General features: G+C 49.3%; 2 protein-coding genes across 2 annotated transcripts in view; both read right to left on the reverse strand.

Moving 5' to 3' along the window:
• LOC144496924 (class I histocompatibility antigen, F10 alpha chain-like) overlaps positions 1–7,645 on the reverse strand; it is a 329,140-nt gene extending 321,495 nt beyond the window's left edge. Inside the window, exons 1-4 of the mRNA XM_078217543.1 lie at positions 7,500–7,645; positions 6,881–7,141; positions 6,379–6,651; positions 5,846–6,109 (exon numbers count right to left, since the gene is read on the reverse strand). Coding sequence (XP_078073669.1) covers positions 5,846–6,109; positions 6,379–6,651; positions 6,881–7,141; positions 7,500–7,608 — 907 coding nt within the window. The 5' untranslated portion in view covers positions 7,609–7,645. The remainder of the gene's footprint in view (positions 1–5,845; positions 6,110–6,378; positions 6,652–6,880; positions 7,142–7,499) is intronic.
• LOC144496917 (popy class I histocompatibility antigen, alpha chain E-like) overlaps positions 1–18,084 on the reverse strand; it is an 820,139-nt gene that overhangs the window by 5,829 nt on the left and 796,226 nt on the right. The gene's annotated exons all lie outside the window — the stretch shown is intronic.

The following is an 18,084-nucleotide window of genomic DNA, read 5'->3' on the forward strand; positions in this document are numbered from 1 at the left end:
AGAGCAGAGACACAGCCGGTCAATCCTTTCCTGAGATGTCCACCCACTCATTTCTGGAATCATCTCTGTAAATCTTCTCGACACTCTCTCCCCTGACTCTATATCCTTTGTATGAAATGGTGACCGGAACTGCACACGGTCTTTAAATGTGGTCTAACCAAGGTTTGGCAATAACGTCCCTGCTTTACAATTCTATCCCTCGAGAAGTAAAACCTGGTTTTCGATTGTATTTTGTTTATTGTCTAACCTGTAACTCTATGTTTACTGATTGGTGTATTTGTACATCAAGATCCCTTTCTTCCTCAACCCTCCCTATTCATCGTTAACTGAAAAATACCTCACGTTTATCTGTGCTGAACTTTATTCACCAACTATTTGCTGAAGTTTATTCATGTCCTATTAATTTATGATGTGGAGATGCCGGCGTTGGACTGGGGTAAACACAGTAAGAAGTTTAACAACACCAGGTTAAAGTCCAACAGGTTTATTTGGTAGCAAAAGCCACACAAGCTTTCGAGGCTCTGAGCCCCTTCTTCAGGTGAGTGGGAATTCTGTTCACAAACAGAACTTATAAGACACAGACTCAATTTACATGAATAATGGTTGGAATGCGAATACTTACAACTAATCCAGTCTTTAAGAAACAAAACAATGGGAGTGGAGAGAGCATCAAGACAGGCTAAAAAGATGTGTATTGTCTCCAGACAAGACAGCCAGTGAAACTCTGCAGGTCCACGCAACTGTGGGAGTTACAAATAGTGTGACATAAATTCTGATTCTAGGATCGCATGATAAAGACTCAGGAGGAAAAAAGCAGAAATATTTATGTGAAATAGTGTGACATAAACCCAATATCCCGGTTGAGGCCGTCCTTGTGTGTGCGGAACCTGGCTATCAGTTTCTGCTCAGCGACTCTGCGCTGTCGTGTGTCGCGAAGGCCGCCTTGGAGAACGCTTACCCGAATATCAGAGGCCGAATGCCCGTGACCGCTGAAGTGCTCCCCAACAGGAGGAGAACAGTCTTGCCTGGTGATTGTCGAGCGGTGTTCATTCATCCGTTGTCGCAGCGTCTGCATAGTTTCCCCAATGTACCATGCCTCGGGACATCCTTTCTTGCAGCGTATCAGGTAGACAACGTTGGCCGAGTTGCAAGAGTATGTACCGTGTACCTGGTGGATGGTGTTCTCACGTGAGATGATGGCATCTGTGTCAATGATCCGGCACGTCTTGCAGAGGTTGCTGTGGCAGGGTTGTGTGGTGTCTTGGTCACTGTTCTCCTGAAGGCTGGGTAGTTTGCTGCGGACAATGGTCTGTTTGAGGTTGTGCGGTTGTTTGAAGGCAAGAAGTGGGGGTGTGGGGATGGCCTTGGCGAGATGTTCGTCTTCATCAATGACATGTTGAAGGCTCCGGAGGAGATGCCCTAGCTTCTCCGCTCCGGGGAAGTACTGGACAACGAAGGGTACTCTGTCCACTGTGTCCCGTGTTTGTCTTCTGAGGAGGTCGGTGCGGTTTTTCGCTGTGGCGCGTTGGAACTGTTGATCAATGAGTCTAGCGCCATATCCTGTTCTTATGAGGGCATCTTTCAGCGTCTGGAGGTGTCTGTTGCGATCCTCCTCATCCGAGCAGATCCTGTGTATACGGAGGGCTTGTCCGTAGGGGATGGCTTCTTTAACATGTTTAGGGTGGAAGCTGGAGAAGTGGAGCATCGTGAGGTTATCCGTGGGCTTGCGGTACAGTGAGGTGCTGAGGTGACCGTCCTTAATGGAGATGCGCGTGTCCAAGAATGCAACCGATTCCGGAGAGTAGTCTATGGTGAGCCTGATGGTGGGATGGAACTTGTTGATGTCATCATAGAGTTGTTTCATTGATTGTTCACCATGAGTCCAAAGGAAGAAAATGTCATCGATGTATCTAGTGTATAGCACCGGTTGAAGGTCCCGTGCGGTGAAGAAGTCTTGTTCGAACCTGTGCATGAAGATGTTGGCATATTGAGGTGCAAATTTGGTCCCCATGGCTGTTCCGTGTGTCTGGATGAAGAACTGGTTGTTGAAGGTGAAGATATTGTGGTCCAGGATGAAGCGGATGAGATGTAAAATTGCATCTGGAAACTGGCAGTTGTTGGCACTGAGCACTGAGGCCGTTGCAGCAATGCCATCGTCATGGGGGATGCTGGTGTAGAGTGCTGAGACATCCATTGTGACGAGGAGCGCTCCTGGTTCAACTGCTCCATGTGTGCCGAGTTTCTGTAGGAAGTCCGTCGTGTCGCGACAAAAGCTGGGGGTTCTTTGTACAATGGGTTTCAGGATGCCCTCGACATAGCCGGAGAGGTTCTCGCACAGGGTCCCATTGCCCGATACGATGGGACAGCCGGGTGTGTTTGCCTTGTGTATCTTCGGGAGGCAGTAGAGATCTCCAACGCGGGGAGTACGTGGGATGAGAGCACGGAGGGTGTTCTGAAGGTCCGGATCAAAGGTCTTGATCAGAGTGTTGAGTTGACGGGTGTGTTCTTTGGTCGGATCTGCAGGTAACTCTGTAGTGTTCCTCGTTGTTGAGTTGTCGGTACACTTCTTTGCAGTAATCCGTTCTGTTCAGTATGACGATGGCCCCTTCTTTGTCTGCTGGTTTGATGACAATGTTGCGGTTGGTCTTGAGAGCGTGGATGGCGTTACGTTGTGCTTGGGTGATGTTCGGGGCTGTCTTGTGAGTGCGGCTGATGAATTTGGTGTTGACGCACCTCCTGACGGCTTGGGCATACATGTCAAGTCGAGGGCAGCGGCCTTCCGGAGGAGTCCAATTCGACTCTTTCCTCTTCGGATGCACTGCGGATCTCTCTGTCGGCTGTTCCAGTTCATTGGCTGTCTCATTGTGTTCGTTGTTGGCCTCTTGGGGTTTGTGGAAGAACTCCCTCAGCCTCATTCGCCTGATGAATTCCTCTGTGTCTGCTGCGAGACTGATGGGGTCTATTTTGGTGGTGGGGCAAAAATTAAGCCCTCGGCTGAGAACTTCGATTTCATCTGGTTGAAGTGTGTAGTCGGACAAGTTGACAATGGACTTCCCTGCAGTGGTACTGTTTTCTACTGTGGTACCGGGGGAGGCTTGGTTGCTGCTGGTGGTGATGCCGAGTTTCTCAAGTTTCCTGTTCTTGGTGTGCATGTAGATGGTGTAGTTCCTTTGTCTCGTCTGCTTGGCAGAGTTTCGCAGCTGGTCTGCGTCCTGAGCGCAAGTTGAGAATATGGATTCGATCTTGGTTTCCAGGCTGCGGCGTTTGCTGTAGAGTTGGTGTATGAGGTGGTTGAGGAGGGTGAGAGAGGTGCGACGGCAAAGTCTCTCAGCGTAGTCTGTGTTATAGGTTGACCTGAGTGGGTTCGTGATCTGTAGTCCTTTCGGTATCTTGTCTGCTTTCTTGCATCTTTGTAGAAACTTGATGTCTGTGTCGATATGCGCGATCTTCTTGGCGATCCTCTCCACTTGGAGCCGGCAGTTTGCGGTGTCTATGGTAGTCATGATGTGGAGATGCCGGCGTTGGACTGGGGTAAACACAGTAAGAAGTTTAACAACACCAGGTTAAAGTCCAACAGGTTTATTTGGTAGCAAAAGCCACACAAGCTTTCGAGGCTCTGAGCCCCTTCTTCAGGTGAGTGGGAATTCTGTTCACAAACAGAACTTATAAGACACAGACTCAATTTACATGAATAATGGTTGGAATGCGAATACTTACAACTAATCCAGTCTTTAAGAAACAAAACAATGGGAGTGGAGAGAGCATCAAGACAGGCTAAAAAGATGTGTATTGTCTCCAGACAAGACAGCCAGTGAAACTCTGCAGGTCCACGCAACTGTGGGAGTTACAAATAGTGTGACATAAATTCTGATTCTAGGATCGCATGATAAAGACTCAGGAGGAAAAAAGCAGAAATATTTATGTGAAATAGTGTGACATGAACCCAATATCCCGGTTGAGGCCGTCCTTGTGTGTGCGGAACTTGGCTATCAGTTTCTGCTCAGCGACTCTGCACTGTCCTGTGTCGCGAAGGCCGCCTTGGAGAACGCTTACCCGAATATCAGAGGCCGAATGCCCGTGACCGCTGAAGTGTTCCCCAACAGGAAGAGAACAGTCTTGCCTGGTGATTGTCGAGCGGTGTTCATTCATCCGTTGTCGCAGCGTCTGCATAGTTTCCCCAATGTACCATGCCTCGGGACGTCCTTTCTTGCAGCGTATCAGGTAGACAACGTTGGCCGAGTTGCAAGAGTATGTACCGTGTACCTGGTGGATGGTGTTCTCACGTGAGATGATGGCATCTGTGTCGATGATCCGGCACGTCTTGCAGAGGTTGCTGTGGCAGGGTTGTGTGGTGTCTTGGTCACTGTTCTCCTGAAGGCTGGGTAGTTTGCTGCGGACAATGGTCTGTTTGAGGTTGTGCGGTTGTTTGAAGGCAAGAAGTGGGGGTGTGGGGATGGCCTTAGCGAGATGTTCGTCTTCATCAATGACATGTTGAAGGCTCCGGAGGAGATGCTGTAGCTTCTCCGCTCCGGGGAAGTACTGGACAACGAAGGGTACTCTGTCCACTGTGTCCCGTGTTTGTCTTCTGAGGAGGTCGGTGCGGTTTTTTGCTGTGGCGCGTTGGAACTGTTGATCAATGAGTCTAGCGCCATATCCTGTTCTTATGAGGGCATCTTTCAGCGTCTGGAGGTGTCTGTTGCGATCCCGGCCTCGACCGGGATATTGGGTTCATGTCACACTATCTGTAACCCCCACAGTTGCGTGGACCTGCAGAGTTTCACTGGCTGTCTTGTCTGGAGACAATACACATCTTTTTAGCCTGTCTTGATGCTCTCTCCACTCCCATTGTTTTGTTTCTTAAAGACTGGATTAGTTGTAAGTATTCGCATTCCAACCATTATTCATGTAAATTGAGTCTGTGTCTTTATAAGTTCTGTTTGTGAACAGAATTCCCACTCACCTGAAGAAGGGGCTTAGAGCCTCGAAAGCTTGTGTGGCTTTTGCTACCAAATAAACCTGTTGGACTTTAACCTGGTGTTGTTAGACTTCTTACTGTGTTTACCCCAGTCCAACGCCGGCATCTCCACATCATAATGTAATATCCCATGTTACACTATATCATGTTGTACTGTAATTTCCCAGGATACATCAGGCCCTGTTATACTGTAATATCCCAGGATACACAAACAACAGTCATAGTTTAATATCCCAGGATACTCTGGGCTCTGTCATATTGTAATCCCAGGATACACTGCTGCCCGTGCAAAATATCCCAGAATGCACTGGGTCTTGTTGTACAATAATATCTCTGGACACACTGGGCTCTGTCATACTCTAATATCCCAATTAAACCAGGCCCTTGTGCACAGTAACATCCGAGGATACACTTGGCCTTGTCCCGACTGTAATATCGCAGGAAACACTGGGCCCTGACCAACTAAAGGGTCTCATGATACACAGCGCCCTGTCCCACTGTAATGTCCAATAACGCAATGGGTCCTGTACGCCCAGTTATTTCCCAGGATGCACTGGGCCCGGTCAAGCTCTAATATCCCAAGGTACACCCGGCCTTATCCATCTTGTAATATCCCAGAAGACACTGGATCCTGTTGCTCTGTAATACAGCAGGATACAGTGGGGTATGTTTCATGTCAAATCCATGGACACACAATTATTTCCCTCGAATGGTGGTGCCAAGATATACAACGCATTGAAGATTAATATTTATTTCCCTCTCTGTATCTTGGGCCTCAGGCTGTCCTGGGCTGACAGCTCAGCACTGACCCTCACTCCTGTGATCCTGGTCTGAGGCTGGGTCCTCTCTCACAGTGAGAAACAGTCTTACCGTAAATCACCACCAGTGTCTCATTCATCCCGCTGTGTTCCACCCGACAGGAATACACGGCCTGGTCCTCTGGATCAAACTCTACCCATTTCCGGATCTGGTAGGTGCTGTCGTGATTGGGTAAGATCCCAGTGGACAGAGTCTCATCAATCACCACTCCGTCTCTCCACAGATTCACCTCGATGGCTTGAGGGTAAAACCCGGTGACGGCACAGGACAGCCGGTTAGAATCACCCAGACGGGTAAAGGACACGACAGGGGCAACTGAGAGAGAAAGAAAGAGCAGTCAGGACAGGAACCTCGAGATAGAGAGTCCCGGCATCACCCCCTTCACCGACTCTCACCCCCCCTCACTCACCGACTCTCACCCCCCCTCACTCACCGACTCTCACTCCCCCCTCTTCACCGACTCTCACTCCCCCCTCACTCACCGACTCTCACTCCCCCCTCACTCACCAATTCTCACTCCCCCCTCACTCATCGACTCTCACTCCCCCCCTCATTCACCGACTCTCACTCCCCCCCTCACTCACCGACTCTCAATTCTCTCTGTCCGTACTCCAGGTATTTTCTCAGCCACTCAACACACTCCACCTCCAGGTAATGTTTCCATTGCTTGCTATTGGCCATGTTCCTGTCTAAATTGTTTTTGATGATCTCTCCCCAGGGGACCGGGGTCACCCACACCATGTGATCCTTGTCGAAGCTGATAAAATCATCTCCGTCCCACCCAAACTGGTTGAATCCACTCGTGGTCCCATCATCCCTCAGGTCACAGCCAGTCATCAGCTGGTAGACATGGATCCCTGTGGATCAGAAACACAAACAGACAATCAGAGACAGTCCCAATGGGCGATCCCAACTGCACAGCCAATCAGAGCCAGCCTCAATCCCTCCACACATTCACAGCCAATCACATTTCCTGTCACATCTCCAATCGCAGCCAATCAACCTCTGGCCCCCGGTTCCTGATCCACTCTGGGTTTCTCCTCATTCCCACCTGGATCCCCGGGTGCTGGGAGAGTGAGCACTCACCTCCTGTCTGGTTGGTGCGGGTCATGAAGCGCGGAATAGTAAGTTTGGAGTACATCTCCTGCTTCTGTGTGAGAATCTTCTTCCGCTCCCAGGCTGCCCGACCCTCGCTCTCCACCATCCACTGCTCCCGGGGGATCAGCTCCCTCCGATCGCTGTCGTACACAACAAACTGGACACCGTCCACATAACCGACAGCCACAAACTCCGGGAAATCCGGGATCGGAGTCATTCCCGTGAAGAAATACCGGAGAGAGTGAGAGCCTGAAATATAGAGAGAGAGAATTCAGAATAGACACCCGAAAAACACCAACACACTCACACACACACACACACACACAGATCAGGGCATGAACCCCAAAACACTGATTCCAAACCGAGAGCAAGACCTCCACCCAGCCTGGCATTGCCTCTCTCACACCCCATCACTCACTGACCCAGGGTTAATGCCCCAGTACCCAGCCTGGCATTGCCCCTCTCACACCCCATCACTCACTGACCCAGGGTTAATGCCCCAGTACCCAGCCTGGCATTGCCCCTCTAACACCCCATCACTCACTGACCCAGGGTTAATGCCCCAGTACCCAGCCTGGCATTGCCCCTCTCACACCCCATCACTCACCTGCAGACAGCTCTCCACACAGAAGGACCAGCTCTATCAGTCCAATCATTGCTGCTTCCCTCATGTTGGAGAAACATTTGGAGGAAACTCTTTTTCGAAGAAAGGCCATTTTCTCAACTCACTCCTTCTGCCTTTTCCTGTTTACACTGAGCCGCAATCTGATTGGACACAAAATCGGACTGAACCAATCAGTATAAAGAGATTCAGTGAGTCATCAGTCTCCGGCAGAATAGACACAAACAGGATGAGAAACTGCCTCGATGTTGAGAACTGTCCAATCAGGTAAAAAGTTTAACAACACCAGGTTAAAGTCCAACAGGTTTATTTGGTAGCAAAAGCCACACAAGCTTTCGAGGCTCTGAGCCCCTTCTTCAGGTGAGTGGGAATTCTGTTCACAAACTGTTTGTGAACAGAATTCCCACTCACCTGAAGAAGGGGCTCAGAGCCTCGAAAGCTTGTGTGGCTTTTGCTACCAAATAAACCTGTTGGACTTTAACCTGGTGTTGTTAAACTTCTTACTGTGTTTACCCCAGTCCAACGCCGGCATCTCCACATCATGACAATCAGGTAAAGTCATGATGATTTTCACTCCATCTGACGAAGGAGCAGCGTTCCGAAAGCTAATGGTATTTGCTACCAAATAAACCTGTTGGACTTTAACCTGGTGTTGTTAAAACTCTTACTGCAATCAGATAAATACAGCTGCTGACATCATCAGTTGCCGGGTAGAATCAGCTGGAAGGAGTTTGATGCAGTGACAGAGGGAAGGACATTCAGAACAGGAGCAGGTCTGATCTAACTATTCACTCGCAGTCATAGAGATATACAGCACAGAAACAGGCCATTCGACCCAACTCGTACATGCCCATCAGGCTTTCTTTACTGAACCAGTCGCATTTGCTTGCATTTGGCCCATACTCCTCTAAACCTTTCGCATCTATGTACCTGTCCAAATTGATTTTAAATGTTGTAATTGTACCCACGTTAGCCACCTCTTCTGGCCTCTCATTCCATATACACACCACCACCATCTGTGTGAAATCATTGCCCCTTTTAGTCCCTTTTTATACTTCTTCTTCTCACCTTTAACCTATAGCCTTTAGTTTTAGACTCGTCTACCCTGGGGAAAAGGCCTTGTCTCTTTACCTTATCTATGTTCCTCATGATTTTATAAACCTCTATAAGGTCATCACATTCTCCTACGCTTCAGGGAAAGAAACCTTCTTCAATGTCCACTGCACCACCAATTTTGGAGCTGTTGTCGGTAAAAAAAACCTCTGACACTATTAGTGGATCAAAATGCAGGTTTATTTTCACAATTGTGGGAGAGGTCCAATTCCTAACATGGTCTCGGGCCTCTCCTCGAATATAAGTTAAGGGCAAACATTTATACATCCTGGTTCCCGCCCTTAATTACATTCCCCAATTCTCCAGGATGGCTGTCACTGTTCCTCATTCATTGTGGGATTCTTGCTGCATTGGCACTTTCTTCTGTTGTGTAGTTTGTTCAATCGTGGCAATCTCCAAGGCGATTGTTTCTGTTCCATCCCTCTACGTTACGCACAGCCTTGAAACAACATCACAAATTTTGCACAAACAGGTTAATTAAAACACAAGAGTTTATTACAGCAATTTATATCAGTTTAAAATAGTATAGATGCATAGCATATAATGAATATATAAATCTTTTGTTATACAAAGACAGAAGGCATACATGTCAGCTTCACCGTATTAAACAAAAGTACATGAAAATGGAGACTGTTTCGCGTATACGCTGCATTAACCACATTCCTGAATACGATAGGCTGGAGACAATAGGGATAGCTGTTCCTCTTATCTGGTCTGGATGCACCAAAACAATTAATTCTAACAAAAACAATGAATTCTCCAGTACTTCTCACGAATCTCTTAAGTATTACAGAGGTGAGTCTCAATGTTTAAGTATTCCAAGATTCATTAACCCATTCCCGTCTTCATTTTCCCCCTTTTGGTCAGGTGCCAGGTCCAAACATGGCACCTATGACCAACTCAGAACCACATGTTATCGGGAAATGGGCCTCGCTCCTTCGTTGGGAGGTCTGCCCCCTCCACCTGTACACTTGCGACCGTCATAATTCGCGCTGTTACTGTTTTGCTACAGGCGTTCAATAATGCCATACAAACACAGCAAGTAATTACAATTGCAATTAATACAATCAATCCAGGCATCAGGTATGAACCCCACGACCCGAACCATTGCCCCAGCCAGCCCAGAGGGTTATAATTGTGATATTGGTTCCCCTTATCCTGTATTGATTTTGTCACGTGTTTAATATGATCTGCCAAGCGAGTTATATTCTCCGAAGCATCGGGAATATACGTACAGCATTCAGAGCCAACTATGGCACATGTTCCTCCTTGGGAGGCTGGCATATAATCGAGTGCTAATCGGTTCTGTAACGCCACAGTCCGAATAGCTACGACCACTGCTGATATTTCAGAGACGGCTGTGCTCACCTCCTCGAACCCATTTTTAGCCTCATTTGCAATTTTCTCTTGGGTTGAGGCCATCCGTATAAGTTCCTGTGCTGCCTTTGCCGTCCCAAAAAATGGGTAAGCTATCATGAAGAATCGTTCTGTCTCACTAATGGCTCGCTTAGCCCTAAGCAGGTGTATCTCGGGGTGGTCCCATAAGTCAGTGTAATGGTGAATATAAGGCACCACATATGCCAAATAACATGATCCTGTCCAATTCCAGGGAAGCCACGGATAGGCATTGTTTCCACAGACAAAATAGGTACCATTATATGCAGTCACCTCGCTTATATAAGCGGAGGAGAGGCTAACCGGGACGGTGGCTATGGGGCACTGGATTGTGACCTGTATCATGGCCTCAGTGTCATCCGTGATATCAACCTGCTGTATACAGTAGCTACGGCCAACAGGTGTGGTTCCATTTCTTGTCAGGCAGATAACTCCCCTTTGTTGATTTTTCACAATGAAGTCGGGTGGGGAATCTGATCTGTCTTAGTTGGGTTGGTCATGTTTCTTAAAGGACGATAAAGTGCACCCTCCACCCCCTAGCCTTGAAACAACATCGCTGTTGCTGATACCCTGCATAGTGGTACCCGATGGGTTTTTAAATGTCAGTTTCCTTCCTGGGTTCCATTCTGATTTAAAACCCATTCAATTACTTCTGGAGCTGATAAAGGGATAGGAAATAAGGGAATTCCTCCCTTTCCTCCATGCATGGGAATGTGTGAACAGACCCAGCACTTGCTCAGATTTGATTGTGATGCATACAGATAAGACATATACACAAAGGTGTTCATACAATGGACAGAGTCATCGTGACAGAGATGATCATTGTGCTTCATTCCTAACTCCTCATAATACAATTTATACTTTCCCGCTATGGCTAACAGGGCCAGGGTCGTGAGTATCAGCATGAAAAGAATCTTATCACTTACTAATATCCCGCGCGACCGTTATACAATGGTCCAAAGGCTATAATCGCCCGCGTGCAACTTCCTGCGAAACCGTTCAGCTTGCTTGGAGGTCAGTTGTTGTTTGTATATATCTGCAATTGGAGTGCGGTAAACCACTGTTAAGCTATTGCCTGTGTGTGTGTGTGTGTGTGTGTGACATGCCTGGGCATGCTCCTGCCGGCCCTGCCTGAGACTCCTCCCCCCCTGGTCCAGGTATAAAGGTGACTGCTCCCAACCCCCCTGCCTCAGTCTCGGGACCAGTTCATCAGCATGGGTGTGCTCCAAGTCTTTTGCTAATAAAAGCCTATTTGTTCTTGCATACAAACTAGTCTTTGCTTGATTGATGGCGCATCAATTTTATTCGCAAAATGTTTTGGGATGGAGCAGATACTAAAACCCGATAGATTAGAATTGAATCCTCAAGCCGTAGGAGCCTCTAACAGCTTTGATCACTGGCTGCGATGTTTCGAAACTTTCCTCACCGCCGCCTCCTCCATCATCCGGACCGAAACCGACAAGCTACACGTGCTCCACGCCCGGGTAAGCGATCAAGTATTCTCGATGATTAGAGACGCTGAAACTTACGAGGATGCGATTGAACTTTTAAAAGGCCAGTACAACAAACAGACTAATGTAATCTACGCCAGACATCTTCTGGCTACTCGCAGACAACAGCCAGGAGAATCGGGCGATCAATTATTGTGTGCGATGCGAGCACTTGGCAGGGCCTGCAACTGCAAGGCCATAACAGCTGCCCAAAACACTGAGGACTTAATCAGAGATGCCTATGTCATGGGTGTCAGGTCAAACTATATCCGACAACGACTGCTGGAACAGGGTGAGCTGGACCTACAAAAGACTGTAGCGCTTGCCAACTCGTTAGATGTGGCCTACCGTAATCTCGAGGCCTACACCCCCGACCACGGGGGCGCATCATGGATGCTGCAGTCGCCGCCACCTCTGTACTCGGGAGGGCCGCAGGCCTACACCACGCCACGTCCCACTAATGACGCGACCGCTGCGGCAGTCTCTGGAGGCCCGAAGTGCTACTTCTGCAGCCTGGGGAAGCACCCCCGACAACGCTGCCCGGCGAAGGATGCGATCTGCTCCGGGTGTGGAAAGAAGGGCCATTACACTAAGGTATGCAGGGCAAAGTCGACCTCCAAGCCCAGTAGCACCGCGTGCGACCCATGGGGGCTGCCACCTTGGGCACCGGTAGCTGCGTGTGAGCCATGCGGGCCGCCATCTTGGACGCCATTAGCCGCGTGTGGGCCGTGCGGGCCGCCATCTTGGATGCCGTCAGCCACGTGTGGGCCATGCGGGCCACCATCTTGGATGCCATCAGCCACGTGTGGGCCGTGCAAGCCGCCATCTTGGACGCCGTCAGCCGCGTCGCAAAATCCAACAGTGGCTTCGGTTACGCTGGACCAATCCAGGCCTCACCAACTCACCAGGTCCATGATGGACATTGAGGTAAACGGTCGCACTACAAACTGTTTATTTGACTGTGGGAGTACAGAGAGCTTTATTCACCGTCACACAGTGAGTCGCTACGCCCTTTCAGTACTGCCAGTGAAGAAAACGATCTCCATGGCTTCAAAGTCCCACTCGGTGGATGTCCTCGGGAACTGCGTGGCGACCCTGACTGTACGGGGCACAGTGTACAAAAACTTCAGGCTCCTCATGCTGCCACAACTCTGCGCTGCCGTACTCCTGGGGCTAGATTTCCTGTGTCACCTTAAGAGTGTCACCATGGAGTATAATGGGCCTTTTCCCCCACTCTCTGTTTGCAATCACCAGTTCTTAGATCGCCCACCGTGCACCACCTGCAGCCTCTCATGCCTTAAAGTCGTCCCTCCCTCACTGTTTGAAAATCTCACCCCCGATTGCAAGCCCATCGCCACCAAGAGCAGACGGTACAGTGCTGGAGACAGGGCTTTTATCAGGTCCGAAGTACAACGGCTCCTAGGGGAGGGGATCATTGAGGCCAGTACCAGCCCCTGGAGAGCCCAAGTGATGCGCATCAATTGGACACGAGGCACTAAGCTTCGGTAAAAGAAGGCTTTTATTAACTAACAATGGAACTAACAGAACTTTAACACACTATCCCAGACTGAAGAGGTCCCGCCCGAGCAGGGAGTCTTATACCTCTCCCAGGAGGCGGAGCCCGACTGGGATGTGCCACAACAGTAACAACCACAGGTGTATCAATCCCACCCTAGCCCAACAACAACATTAGAACAATCCCACAGTGGGAACCAACGATGGTTCACCACACCAAGTAGGAGTTGTTAAGACTGGGGAGAAACATCGCATGGTCATTGAGTACAGTCAGACCATAAACCGCGACATGCAGCTGGACGCGTACCCCCTTCCCCGCATATCTGACATGGTTAATCAGATTGCGCAATATCGGGTGTTCTCCACCATCGACTTAAAATCTGCTTACCACCAACTCCCTATCCGCCCGGAGGACCGCCAATATACTGCCTTCGAGGCGGATGGCCGCCTGTATCACTTCCTTAGGATCCCCTTCGGCGTCACCAACGGGGTCTTGGTTTTCCAGCGTGAGATGGACCGAATGGTAGACCAGAATGGGTTGCGGGCCACCTTCCCATACCTAGATAACGTCACCATCTGCGGCCATGATCAGCAGGACCACGACGCCAACTTCCACAACTTCCTCCACACCGCCACACTCCTAAATCTGACCAATAATAAGGAGAAGTGCGTATTCCGCACACGCCGCCTTGCCATCCTTGGTTGTGTTGTGGAAAACGGGGTCATCGGTCCCGATCCCGACTGCATGCGTCTCCTCCTGGAACTTCCCCTCCCCACCAGCCTCAAAGCCCTGAGGAGATGCCTGGGCTTCTTCTCATATTATGCCCAGTGGGTCCCCAATTATGCGGATAAAGCCCGTCCGCTCATCAAATCCACCTCTTTTCCCCTGACGGCAGAGGCCTGCCTGGCCTTCGACTGCATCAAAGCAGACATCGTGAAGGCCACGATGCACGCTGTAGACGAATCCATCCCGTTCCAGGTGGAGAGCGATGCGTCTGTCTTCGCCCGAGCCGCCACCCTTAACCAGGCGGGCAGACCCATGGCCTTCTTCTCATGAACCCTCCAAGGCCCTGAAATTCAACAGTCCTCTGTCGAAAAGGAGGCCCAAGCCATAGTGGAAGCTGTACGGCACTGGCGTCACTACTTAGCTGGTAAACGATTCACCCTACTCACGGACCAACGGTCAGTTGCATTCATGTTTAACAACACGCAGCCGGGCAAGATCAAAAATGATAAAATATTGAGATGGAGAATTGAGCTTTCCACCTACAATTACGACATCTTATACCGGCCCGGGAAGCTCAATGAGCCCCCAGACGCCCTGTCCCGGGGAATATGTGCCAGCGCACAAATAGACCAATTGCAGACTCTCCACAATGACCTCTGCCACCTGGGGGTCACCAGGTTTTTTCACTTCATTAAAGCCCGTAACCTGCCCTACTCCATTGAGGAAGTCAGGTCTATAACCAGACACTGCCAGGTCTGCGCAGAGTGCAAGCCGCACTTCTATCGGCCAGACAGAGCACACCTCATAAAGGCCACCCTAAGCGTCGACTTCAAAGGCCCCCTCCCCTCTTCTGACCGCAACGTATACTTCCTCAACGTCATTGACGAATATTCACGTTTCCCCTTTGCTATTCCCTGCCCGGATATGACCTCGGCCACGGTCATCAGGGCCGTGCACAGCCTCTTCACCCTGTTCGGTTTCCCTAGCTATATCCATAGCGACCAGGGATCCTCCTTTATGAGTGATGAGCTGCGACAGTACCTGCTCTCCAAAGGCATAGCCTCGAGTAGGACCACCAGCTACAACCCCAGGGGAACGGACAGGTAGAGAGGGAGAACGCGACAATCTGGAAGGCCGTTTTACTAGCTCTGAGGTCTAAAGGTCTTCCAGTCATCCGCTGGCAAGAGGTCCTCCCTGATGCGCTACACTCGATTAGATCACTCCTTTGCACAGCTACCAATGCTACCCCTCACGAAAGAATGTTTGTTTTCCCCAGGAAGTCCTCCTCTGGGACCTCACTACCGTCGTGGCTGATGTCCCCAAGCCCTGTCCTGCTCCGGAAGCACGTGAGAACCCATAAGTCGGACCCCCTGGTCGAAAGGGTCCAGCTCCTCCACGCCAACCCCCAATACGCCTATGTGGCGTACCCCGACGGGCGGGAGGACACGGTCTCCATTCAAGACCTGGCACCCGCAGGTGCCCCAGGGACCACGACGACCCACAACCCCACACCCTCAACCCCCGTATACAGCACGCCTGAGCCCCAGGAGCCGCCACCACGCACCTGACAATCGGAAGGGACTACAGACGACTCGAGCGACTATGGCCTGGCGCCTGAACCAACACCGCGGCCACCGGAACCGACACCACAACTGACACTACGGCGGTCGCAGTGGCAGATCAAGCCCCCAGAGAGACTGAATTTGTAATTCTGTAAATATCGTTCCACCCACCTCACCCCCGCCAGACTCTTTTTTAAAAGCAGGGGGTGAATGCAGTAAACCACTGTTAAGCTTATTGCCTGTGTGTGTGTGTGTGTGTGTGTGACATGCCTGACATGAGTGGAGGGAGCATTAAGCACAGGTTACAGAGATGTGTATTGTCTCCAGACAGGACAGCCAGTGAGATTCTGCAGATTCTGTGCTGAATGCTCCCTCCACTCACATTATCTGTCTCTTTAAGACCTGGTTGGTTGTAGGGATTCGCATTCTAATCAGTATTCTGTAACTTGATTTTGTGTCTCTGTGTCCTGCTTGAGAGCAGATTTCCACTCCATCTGACGAAGGAGCAGCGCTCCGAAAGCTAATGGTATTTGCTGCCAAATAAACCTGTTGGACTTTAACCTGGTGTTGTTAAAACTCTTACTGTGTTCACCCCAGTCCAACGCCGGCATCTCCACATCATGACTACCATTTCCCACAGCCAGCGGTCTATTCCTTGATCTATCAAAGATTCATCCATCTCCACTTTAAATACTTCAAATAACCCAGCCTCCAACACCCCCCCCCCCCCGCCCCCCCCCCACTTTGGGGCAGAGGATTCCAGAGATTCACCACACTCTATGAGAAGAAATTTCTACGCATCTCAGTTTGAAATGACCGACCCTTCATCTTGCAGCTATATCCCCATATTTGAGACTCTCCCCCGAGTGAAAACATCTCACCCTGTCAAGCCCCCTCAGATCTTATATGTTTGAATGAGGTCACCACTCACTCTTCTAAACCCCAAGGAATACAGACCCAGACTATTTAGTCTGTCTTGATAGGACAACCCTGTCATTCCAGAAATTAGCCTGGTGATGAATGGACTGCCTCCACTGTTACTATATCCGTTGTAGGTAAGGGGACCAAAACTATACACAGTATTTCAGGTGAGGCCTCACCAACACCCTATGCAATTGGAACAAAACCTCCCTATTTTTAAACTCTAATCCCTTTGCAACAAAGACCAAAATGCCGTTTGCTTTCTTAACTACCTGTTGGACCTGATTGCTAGCTTTTTGTGATTAATGCACTAAAAAAACTAAATCCTTCTAAACTTCACTCACCTGCAGTCTCTCTCCATTTAGATAATAGTCTACATTTTGATTACTTCTGCCAAAGTGCATGACCTCACACTTCCCCCATTAAACTCCATTTGCCAGGTTTTTGCCCAGTCACCCAATCTATCTTTATCCCATTGCAGATTCACAATATTCTCATCATGTCCCTGCCCTTCCACCAATCTTAATATCAGCAGCAAATTTGGAAACCTGACATTCTGTTGCTTCATCCATGTCATCAGTATAAACAGGGAACAATTGTGGGCCAAGAACTGATCCGTGCGGTACTTGAGGAAGAGTTGTATATTAGTTTTGAACCTGAATCACTTTAATTGACATTTCGAATCCCAGAGTTGTTATGGGGCAGAAGGAAGCCATTTCACCTATTTTATTTGCACCAGCTCTGCAAACGGGCATTGTGGTTTAGCGCCTTTTAAACATTTAATTATCTGTGATTCAATGGCAATACTATCACTGAATCCCCCACTGTGAACATCCTGGGGGTTGCCATTGACCAGAAACTGACCTGGACAAGCCACAGAAACACTGTAGCTGCAAGAGTGGGTCACAGGCTGGGAATTTTGTGGAGAGTTTAAATTTTAAGTTCATGCATTAGTATTGCAAGTAGGCTTACATGAACACTGCAATGAAGTTACTGTGAAATGATGTTGGGATACTAATGCAAGTGTGATTGAATGAGTGTCATTCTGTTACGTCTTAAAATGTTCCCCACCACAGTGGTGTTGCCCCTCGCCTGTGGCATCAGTTTTGTACTGAAGACTTTACAGAGGCAGGAAGTGAAAAATAAATCTCATTTATTGTAGAAATTGGAACAATGTTAAAAATTGCAGAAATAGATTCTGGTTTGAAAAACAGAAACCAAACATCCTCACACCATCAATATATCTCTGGGACACAGACTCCCCGACCCCCAACAATCCATTCCTCCCAATCCCACCCTGTGGGTTCAGCACAACAGCTCCTTCCCAATTTACCTGCACCAGTGTAAACCCCGGGGATTGTCCCAGGGAGCGAACCCCCTCGTTCCACAGCCCACCCACCTCACAGTGAAAGCAATGAGTGAATCGGCCTTGAGTGAAATGGATTCCTAAACTCGACACAGGTTAAACAGGGCAGATCAGAAGAGATTAAAACTTCCAGCTGCAAACAGAGCAATCCCTGATAAAACATCCCAGTTCCATTTACAGAGTTCCATATGTAGAGCTTGAATCCGTCAGTCGCTGTTACCTCCATGAAATCACATGGCAGCATCTGTGAGCAAAACCCATCGGACCGCCAAACACCAGCTAAACCCATCAGACCCCCAAACACCAGCTAAACGCATCAGAGCCCCAAACACCAGCAAAACCCATCAGACCGCCAAACACCAGCTAAACCCATCAGAGCCCCAAACACCAGCAAAACCCATCAGACCCCCCAAACACCATCTAAACCCATCAGACCCCCAAACACCAGCTAAACCCATCAGACCCTCAAACACCAGCTAAA

This window comes from Mustelus asterias, chromosome 8 (genome assembly GCF_964213995.1).
Source record: "Mustelus asterias chromosome 8, sMusAst1.hap1.1, whole genome shotgun sequence".
Taxonomy (NCBI): domain Eukaryota; kingdom Metazoa; phylum Chordata; class Chondrichthyes; order Carcharhiniformes; family Triakidae; genus Mustelus; species Mustelus asterias.